This window comes from Alosa sapidissima, chromosome 8, assembly GCF_018492685.1.
Source record: "Alosa sapidissima isolate fAloSap1 chromosome 8, fAloSap1.pri, whole genome shotgun sequence".
In the NCBI taxonomy this organism is placed as follows: Eukaryota; Metazoa; Chordata; class Actinopteri; order Clupeiformes; family Clupeidae; genus Alosa; species Alosa sapidissima.
The window spans coordinates 34,910,850-34,920,838 of NC_055964.1; the positions used below are offsets into that span (position 1 = coordinate 34,910,850).

The 9,989-nt window shown below is 49.7% G+C and overlaps 1 protein-coding gene across 2 annotated transcripts in view; it reads right to left on the minus strand.

The window, feature by feature from the left end:
• The window catches only part of ddx31 (DEAD (Asp-Glu-Ala-Asp) box polypeptide 31), a 13,909-nt gene extending 3,920 nt beyond the window's left edge, over positions 1-9,989 (minus strand). Inside the window, exons 1-18 of one of the 2 annotated variants that reach the window (XM_042100552.1) lie at positions 9,905-9,989; positions 9,394-9,512; positions 8,655-9,235; positions 8,319-8,394; positions 8,125-8,168; positions 7,919-7,989; positions 7,684-7,748; positions 7,540-7,584; positions 7,331-7,372; positions 7,062-7,126; positions 6,821-6,940; positions 6,274-6,380; positions 5,044-5,291; positions 4,118-4,318; positions 2,477-2,536; positions 1,638-1,688; positions 1,384-1,523; positions 1,099-1,183 (exon numbers count right to left, since the gene is read on the minus strand). In XM_042100552.1, the coding sequence (XP_041956486.1) occupies positions 1,099-1,183; positions 1,384-1,523; positions 1,638-1,688; positions 2,477-2,536; positions 4,118-4,318; positions 5,044-5,291; positions 6,274-6,380; positions 6,821-6,940; positions 7,062-7,126; positions 7,331-7,372; positions 7,540-7,584; positions 7,684-7,748; positions 7,919-7,989; positions 8,125-8,168; positions 8,319-8,394; positions 8,655-9,235; positions 9,394-9,495 (2,103 nt within the window). In that variant the 5' untranslated portion in view covers positions 9,496-9,512; positions 9,905-9,989. Of the gene's footprint in view, positions 1-1,098; positions 1,184-1,383; positions 1,524-1,637; positions 1,689-2,476; positions 2,537-4,117; positions 4,319-5,043; positions 5,292-6,273; positions 6,381-6,820; positions 6,941-7,061; positions 7,127-7,330; positions 7,373-7,539; positions 7,585-7,683; positions 7,749-7,918; positions 7,990-8,124; positions 8,169-8,318; positions 8,395-8,654; positions 9,236-9,393; positions 9,513-9,759; positions 9,882-9,904 lie in introns of those variants that run through there. The other variant, XM_042100553.1, reaches the window with a different exon arrangement.

The window sequence follows — 9,989 nt, forward strand, 5'->3', positions numbered from 1 at the left end:
TGTGTGTGTGTGTGTAAAAGCGAGTGTGTGTGTGTGTGTGTGTGTGTGTGTGTGTGTAAAAGCGAGTGTGTGTGTGTGTGTGTTTGTAAAAGTGTGTGTGTGTGTGTGTGCGTTTGTAAAAGTGTGTGTGTGTGTGTGTGCGTTTGTAAAAGTGTGTGTGTGTGTGTGTGTGTGTGTGTAAAAGTGTGTGTGTGTGAGTGTGTGTGTGTGTGTGTAAAAGTGGTGTGTGTGTGTAAAAGTGTGTGTGTGTGTGTGTGTGTGTGTGTGTAAAAGTGTGTGTGTGTGTGTAAAAGTGTGTGTGTGTGTGTGTAAAAGTGTGTGTGTGTGGTGTATGTGGTGTGTGCGTGTGTGAGTGTGTGTGTGAGCGTGGGTGTGTGTGTGAGCGTGCGTGCGTGCGAGAGTGTGTGTGTGTGCGCGCGTGTGGGTGCGTGTGCGAGCGTGCGAGCGTGTGGGTGTGTGTGTGCGTGTGGGTGTGTGCGTGAGTGTGTGTGTGTGAGCGTGCGGGTGTGTGCGTGCGTGCGTGTGCGTGCGTGTGTGTGAGTGTGTGTGAGTGTGTGAGTGTGTGTAAAAGTGTGTGTGTGTGTGTAAAAGTGTGTGTGTGTGTGTGTGTAAAAGTGTGTGTGTGTGTGTGTGTGAGTGTGTGTAAAAGTGTGTGTGTGTGTAAAAGTGTGTGTGTGTGTGTGTGTAAAAGTGTGTGTGTGTGTGTGTGTAAAAGTGTGTGTGTGTGTGTGTGTGTGTGTGTGTGTGTAAAAGTGTGTGTGTGTGTGTGTGTGTGTAAAAGTGTGTGTGTGTGGTGTATGTGGTGTGTGCGTGTGTGTGCCTGTGTGTGTGTGTGTGTGAGAGTGTGTGTGTGAGCGTGCGTGTGTGTGTGAGCGTGCGTGCGTGCGAGAGTGTGTGTGTGTGTGCGTGCGAGAGTGTGTGTGTGTGCGCGTGTGTGGGTGCGTGCATGCGTGTGTGTGTGTGTGAGTGTGTGTGTGCGTGTGTGCGAGCGTGCGTGCGTGCGGGTGTGTGTGTGCGTGTGGGCGCGTGAGTGTGTGTGTGCGCGTGAGTGTGTGTGTGGGTGTGTGCGTGCGTGGGTGTGTGTGTGCGTGTCATCACCTTATGATCCCAACGTCCTCGGCCACGGAACCGCTCATCTCTCATCAGTACCGACAAAATCTCCTCCAGTTTCATCTCAGCCAAGCTACCACACACACACACACACACACACACAAATGAGTTTAATTAACCAGTCTGCACAGATTAGCCCTCAGACTAGCATGCTAGCTCTCCCAATCTTCAGGTAGACTCTAGTCCACCCACTAAGCTCTTCAAATGCTGTCTATGCCAGACGTCCAATCACAGCTGAGTAAGGAGGAAAAACAGGGCGGGGCCGCAGCAGACCTGATGTTGTGATTGGCCAGGACGTCCACGTAGGCCACCTCTGCTGGAGTGAGGAAGAGGAGGCTGGAGCCTTCGGCGCCGATACGCGCTGTGCGGCCCACACGATGGACGTACTCGGCAGCCGAGAGGGGAGGGTTGTACTGCAACACACACACACACATTTCACCATAGGCCATCGGTCTCAGATGCAGCCACAGGACACTAAATGGAGGTTTTTGAATTTCTCAGGTGAGTCGTGGGCGGAGCTTACTCACCTGTATGATCCAGGTCACCTGAGGAAGGTCGAGTCCCCGAGCTGCAACATCCTGACCGATAGAACACAAGAGCACACATGAGCAGCTAATCTCTCACACACACACACACACACACACACACACACACACCCTGAGACCCAGAGAACACAAGAGCACACATGAGCAGCTAATCTCTCTCACACACACACACACACACACACACACACACACACACACACACATCCTGAGACCCAGAGAACACAAGAGCACACATGAGCAGCTAATCTCTTACACACACACACACACACAGGTTTTGTTTCAATGAATGAGAAATGCACGGTCCACATGATTGTCAGAGGGACACACAGAGGTGAGAGAGAGTTGATGGGGAGAGGAGAAAGAGAGGAGGGAGAGATAGAAAGCAAGGAGAGAAAGAGAGAGAAGAGAGAGAGATAAAGAGAGCAAGAAGGAGGGGGAGAGAGAAAGAAGAGGGGGATAGAGAGAGAAGAGGGAGAGAGAGGGAGAGAGAAAGAGAGGGAGGGAGAGAGAAAGAGAGGGAGGGAGAGAGAAAGAGAGGGAGAGGGAGAGAGAGGGGGAGAGAGAGAGAGAGAGTAGGGAGGAGAGAGGAGGTGAGGGTGCACTAGTCCATGTTCAACAGCTGTTGGCTTAGTAGCCCGAGGGGCATTCAGACAAATGGCAAAATTACCCATGGCTGAGGCTTCCACACACACACACACACACACATATATATACACTCACAACCATTCTCACACACTGTGTGTGTGTGTGTGTGTGTGTGTGTGTGTGCGTGGTGGGTGGGTGTGTACACATGTGTGTAAGACGTGGCTGCTGGGACTTACGGTACAGAGCAGAACTCCACTCTTGCCCTGGGAGAACTCCTGGAACACCTCCATCCTCTCCTGTGAACACAAAACACTTTGATAAGTTCACACACACACACACACACACACACACACACACACACACACACACACACACACACACACACACACACACACACACCTGTATCTAGTAGCATATTGGAGAGGCATAGAGATTTATGATGATAGCTCTCAGGAAAAGACAGCGGAGATGCAACTCACTCTGGAACACACAACTTCACCCTAAAGGCTGCATCGTACACACACACACACACTATGCCACCCTACTGCCTCATCAGAGCGACACACACACACACACACACACACAGCTCTATGTGCAGTCAGGTGGAGCTAAAGGCTGAGTGGGTCTGTGTGTGTCGGCCAGTGGAGCCCAATCTGGGCCTGATGTCAGAGCAGATGGGCATCTAATGCAGCTGCCTCATCAGAGCGACACACACACACACACACACACTGCCACCCTACGCTACGCCAGGCTCTGCCCTGCCATATGCAGCCGCGACGCGTCCTCTTTAACATCTCAGGACATGAGGGGGGCAGTGCAACGGGCAGGGCAGGGCAGGGCAGACAGGACCCCGGCGCTTCAGTGGTGCCATCTGGCCAGATGCCAGGCCGCCATTAGTGCTGCGGAGGGGACAGGTGAGCGCTGGGCTGCACCTGGCACACTTGGCCGCCCCCTGGGCACTGCCACAGGGCAGCCTGGGGCAGCAGGGGCCACGCCAGGGGGCAGTACCACAGGGCGCCCCACCACAGCGGGCCAGGGCAGACCACACGGCTCTGGGGCACGCTAGAGGGCAGCGCCCTGTGGCACGGAGCGCCAGGGTTCAACACCAGGGGGTACGGTCTGTGCCACCAGCTGGCCTCCATCAGATGCACTCAACTCCCAGAGTCTCTGCAGATCTCCAACACACAAACACACACTATAGCACTCAACCTTAGAGTCTCTGCAGATCTCCAACACACAAACACACACTATAGCACTCAACCTTAGAGTCTCTGCAGATCTCCAACACACAAACACACACTACAGCACTCAACTCCCAGATCTCCAACACTAGACAGCCCACACTACAAACACACACACACACATCACTGTAAATCTCTGTAGGCATACTGTACTTCGCATTAAAACAGGCCATTCCAAACATTCAACAGCAATGACAAAAGCTATAGGGTTCACATACTGCACAAACATTATGATCACTGTAAACGGAGCCATACAACTTGCCAGGTTCTGCAGACATACTGGAAACCTTTTCCCCTTAGAACATTCCTCATTCTAGAACATTCCCCATTCTATAATATTTCCCATTCTAGAACATTCCTCATTCTAGAACATTCCCCATTCTATAATATTTCCCATTCCAGAACGTTCCCCATTCTAGAACATTCCCTATTCTATAAGCACATCAGACCCTGCAGATGACTGGGTACTAGAACAATGTGTGAGGGGGTATCAGAATGTTGACTGAGGGGGTATGGGAGGGGCATCAGAGCAGGGTGTAGAGAGGGGTTGGGGGCAATAGAACACTGTGTGAGGGGTGTGTGTGGTCTTACCTGTAAAGAGGGGTGGGGGGAATAGAACACTGTGTGAGGTCTTACCTCTTGTTTCATGTTCCCATGCAGTCGCAGGAAGTTGATGGGTTTGGGGGCGGGTTTGTTGGGGGCGGGTTTGTTTTTGGTCTTTTTGGGCGTGGCGTCGTCGCCTCGTTCTCCACACAGAACAGCCGTGAGGAGCGACAGCAGAAACTCCACCGCCTCACAGCTCGACAAGAACACGATCAGCTTCTGCCCACTCTCAAACTGGACACACACACACACACACAAAATCACCATTTACTTAACAGAGGATCTACATTTTCACACTGGAATACAATATTTACATTGAAGCGATGGTTCGGAGTAATTTCACTCTAGAAAGGACTTTTACGGGCTTTTCCCAGATCACGGAAGTAACGTCGACGCAGCGGTAGATAGTAGCAGATAGTAGCATCCATCAGGCAAGTCTTATTTAAATAAACTCCTGGTGTACTTACAAACTTTTCAATGCCTCGTTTTATGAGTAAAGAACATAGTTGTACTACTGTAGAAGTTTCGTACCATTCAGGGCATTATTAGTGGGGTCATTTACGAGATACTAAGTTGGTTCCATAAGCGCCTGCAGAAAGTCATTCGTTTCTGACAGTGCTACTCGACCAGGGTTCGACCAAGGGAAAACAGGTTCTGGGAGGGTGTTTGGCTCGGGGTCATGGTGCAAAGGACCCTAGAGTGAAATTACTCCGAACCATCGCTTTAATTAACAGATGTGACATGACATTTACCCATTTTAATTTTTAATTAATCAAATGCTAAAAAAAGTACTATCATACTATACAAGCATGAGGAGCCTGTTAGATTACTGAAACACACTGAGATCCTTTATTGACCCTGAAGACTACTAACACAGACACACATATACACACCACACACCATAACACACACCACACCACACACACCATAACACACACCACAACACACACCTCACACACCTTGCACTTGGCCAGGATGAAGGCGGCGAGGCAGACCAGGCGCAGCTTGCTGGGGACGACCACCATGTGCTGCTGCAGGCTCTCGGGCACGGCGAACCTCTCGGCCTGCTCCGCACCCTCACACACCTGGGCAGTCTGGGCCTCCTCGTGTCCATCCTCACACGCGGGCACGTGCGCGCTCCCGCCATCCTCACACACGTGCACGCTCACGGGGTCCTGCATGCAGATGTCAGCCAGACGAGACAATCCTGCAACACAGAGACCCAGCTCAGAACCAGACAATCCTGCAACACAGAGACCCAGCTCAGAACCAGTCGAGACAATCCTGCAACACAGAGACCCAGCTCAGAACCAGTCGAGACAATCCTGCAACACAGAGACCCAGCTCAGAATCAGACGAGACAATCCTGCAACACAGAGACCCAGCTCAGAACCAGACGAGACAATCCTGCAACACAGAGACCCAGCTCAGAACCAGACACTAGAGAGAAGGGGACTCAATGCAACAGGTTAGGGAATTAGGAATGAAATGACATTTCAAAATCAACTGTCAAAGACTGTGGCTGCTGTCAATCCACTGTGTCTCTATGCCGTCCTACACACTACTCTCAGATGTGTAAATGCCTCTTGAGCAATTAGGAATTGGGTAACAGGCAGCGTGTTAGACCCTCAGTAGAACTGGCATCACACCATCACACCTGGTATGAGCGGTTCTTGGTTACTACAAGTTTAAGAGGATATGTCTGAGTAAATGTCTGAGCTTTGTCCGTTTCAGGTTGGATTAGGGGCGTATTTTACACTCAGTGAGGTTTGTCCGTTTCAGGTTGGATTAGGGGTGTCTCTTACCCTCGGTGAGGTTTGTCCGTTTCAGGTTGGATTAGGGGCGTATTTTACACTCAGTGAGGTTTGTCCGTTTCAGGTTGGATTAGGGGCATATTTTACACTCAGTGAGGTTTGTCCGTTTCAGGTTGGATTAGGGGTATCTCTTACCCTCGGTGAGGTTTGTCCGTTTCAGGTTGGATTAGGGGTGTCTCTTACCCTCGGTGAGGTTTGTCCGTTTCAGGTTGGATTAGGGGCGTATTTTACACTCAGTGAGGTTTGTCCGTTTCAGGTTGGATTAGGGGTGTCTCTTACCCTCGGTGAGGTTTGTCCGTTTCAGGTTGGATTAGGGGCGTATTTTACACTCAGTGAGGTTTGTCCGTTTCAGGTTGGATTAGGGGCGTCTCTTACCCTCGGTGAGTGTAGCAGAGAGCAGCACATTCTGCCTGGGGGAACCTCCACCATTGAGGGCATTTAAGATGACCGCCAGGTCCTTCTCAAAGCCCAGATCCAGAGTCCTGGAGAAACACAAGACATCAACAACCAAATACACCCAACACACACACCAACAACCAAATGCACCCAACACACACACATCAAATACAACCAAATGCACCCAACACACACATCAAATACAGCCAAACGCACCCAACACACACATCAAATACAGCCAAATGCACCCAACACACACATCAACTACAACCAAATGCACCCAACACACACAGACACACACAGACACACACATAAATCCATACATACATACACACACACACACCAACACCAACAACTAACAAATACACACAGAACACCTACAATCAAACTGGCACAACACACATCAGCTACACATGCTCCTCCGTAAATAGAGGTAATGTTCTACAGTGCTACAGTGATAAGATATCTGTTGAGCTACTGCCACACACACACACACACAAACACACGCACATGCACACACACACACCGGTCAGCTTCGTCGAGGATGAGCCAGCGCACACTGCTGAAGACAATGCTGAGTGTGTTGTTTATGTGGTCAACCAGTCGTCCAGGAGTGGACACCAGGATGTTGATGCCTTTCCTCAGTCTGAAAACACACACACACAAACATTTGAGTACTCAGACATTCAGTATCTGATATTCCCTTACTGATCACTCATGATATTTAGGCCACAGCTCTAGGAGCTGAAAGAGTAAGAGCTGCTCACCTGGCTTTCTCTGCTTTCCTCTTCTCCCCTCCCATCAACACTCCTGGAACAATCCATGTGAATGGCTGGAGAGAGAGAGAGAGAGAGAGAGAGAGAGAGAGAGAGAGAGAGAGAGAGAGAGAGACAGAGTGACAGAGAGAGAGAGAGAGAGAGAGATGAACAAACGAGAGTGAGGAGACAATCAATGGAGGAGAGGAGAGGAGAGGAGAGGAGAGGGAGAGTATAGGACATGGAAACGCTGATGTAGGCCCTGAGGTGCTCCATCTCACCTTTAGAAGCTTCTGGAAGATCTGGAAGCTCTGTTGGGCCAGCTGCCAGGAGGGAGCACAACACACATTAATTCAAACACACACACACCACGAGCAGTGTTGATTACTGCTGGGAGTGTTTAATGTCTTACATCTAAAAGGACTGTGTGTGTGTGTGTGTGTGTGTGTGTGTGTGTGTGTGTGTGTGTGTGTGTATATATTCTCTCTACCTCTCTAGTAGGGACCACAATCACAGCCAGGGGCCCGTCTCCTCGCTGTAAAAGATGGCTGCTGTTATAACAGAGTTTGTACGTGTATGTTCCATCAACTCAAAAAAGCAAACACAGACACCAATGACACTAAGCTCTGCTTACCTTAATTTTGGGTTCTACTGCTTGTAGCGACTGCACAATAGGAATGCCATAGGCTAATGTCTTCCCTGCAGAGGATCAAGGAGAATTACAGTGGGGATCAGCATCAACACGAACAGCTAAACACAGCCAACAGGCCACAGAAGAGCCACTGAGCACAGAACCCATGTGGAGCTTTGGATTTGTGATGCATGTCGAATGGAGGACATGTGATAATGAAGCTTCAGTTTCAGCTCACCTGAACCGGTTTGAGAGCGCACCACTGCATCTTTTCCTGCTAGTAGCACAGGAATGGTCTGTTTCTGGACACTACGAACAAGGACAAAAACACATTAATGGTACATGGTCTCAATATGCACAGAGCTGGTGTAGCCTGACACAGACAGGGACGTGCACACAGGTGAAACGAGCTGGACAGACAGCGGTCACTGATGTGGACCCTACCTGGTCATACTGGTCACATTCAGGACCTTGTTGAGTGTTGCCACCTGAAGGATGTGAGGAGAGAGAGAAAGACAGGTCACAGGTGAACCTCTGAGCAAAGAGTGATTAAAGAGAGGAGGAAGTGATTAAAGAGAGGAGGAAGTGATTAAAGAGAGGAGGGTGAGGAGGAGGAGGAGGAGGAGTGACCATCTCACCAGGTGGGGATGCAGGTCCAGTTCAGAGAAGGAGTCGGTGGTGAAAACCTTTTCCTTCAGCTGGGTCACACTAGGACTGTGTACACAAGCACACACACACACACACACACACACACACACACACACACACACACACGCATGTGCACGCACATACACACACAGAAGAAGCAAGAGTCACTCTCACAGATCACTCAGCTCATCAAGTTCCAAACTCCACAAATGCATGCATGGCCACTCATGACATTTCTATATGTACTCAATGTATAAAACATTAACAATCCTCTCACACACACACACACACACACACACGTTTAAAGGCGAGAGAGAGGGCCTTACGCCTGGACGCTGGGGATGTCGGGGTTGTTTCTGAAGAGGCTGGAAGTCTTGATGACGTGTTTGCCCCCCGCTGCTGTCCCACTGCCATCGCTGCACTTCCTGTCCGACGGCCGCTGAGGAGTGCTCCTCTTCCCCTGCGGACCATGCCCACCGCGGGGCTGCTTCCAACGGGGCGTCTGAGGACCGGGGGATCCAGGGCTTTCCTGGTCCGGGTTGGACGGAGGAGGTTTCTTCTGTTCTGGAGGGGATTTGGGGATGAGAGGTGCATCTGGTTTGGAGGCCTCCTCTGACCGAACATGCCTTTTGTGGTTCTGGGGAAATGCATCCTGATGCTTGGAGGTCTGGACTGACTGAGAATGCTTTTTGTGCTTCTGGGGAGATTTCTGGCTGAGGGGTGCACTCTGATGCTTGGAAGTCTGTTCTGATTGGGAGTTCCTGTTATGCTTCTGGGGAGATTTCGGGCTGAGAGGAGCTGGCTGTGAATCAGGGGTCTGGTCTGAATGACGAGGTTTCTTGTGTTTGAATGGTGGAGCAGGGTGTTCTCCTGAAGCCTTGCGTTTCAAGGCAGCCGCCTGCTTTTTCTGTGAGGAGCACATCACACACATACACAGTCACACACATGTACATACACATCTTTGACAGAAAAGCTTATAATTACCCTCTCCGACATCGCTGAAAAAAGAGAGTCTTTGCCGACTTGAGTGGTGTCGGTAAACAATACTGTACATGTATAATTTACCTGTGCCCACTTGTCACGCGCTTTGAAAGAGCCCCGATAGGTCTTGGGTGCTTTAAAATGTTCAGGGGTCGAAAAGTTGATCATCAAAGTTTGATCTGCCATGATGTTCGTATAACTGTCTGAAACACAACCACAACGCTGACGTTTACATTTTGTGTAAGATGATGCTACATGTGTAGGCTACGTAAAAAGATGCTAACAGAGATACAACTCATTTATAAGCTGGACTAACGTTAACACAACAAGTTAACTAACTACAGGATTAGGTTATCTACGTGCTACTTTTGTAAACATTGCATTTATGAAACAGAAACAGATGGACATCACCATTTGGAAAGAACAGCGTTAACGTTAGGTTAAACTCACGTGTAGGCTACGTAGCTATTAACCATTAACTATTCACCAATAGCCTGCAACCAATATGTTGTAACTGTCTTATACTAATAAGCCAATATATATAACACAACGTGAGTAAATTCTACTTAATAAGGACACTACAAGTTATTTTCACCTCGCTCTCAATGTTTCACATGTCCACAGTACAAATCCATGCTGTCCGGTTGACGTCAAAAGCAAACTTCCGGCTTTTCCTTGTG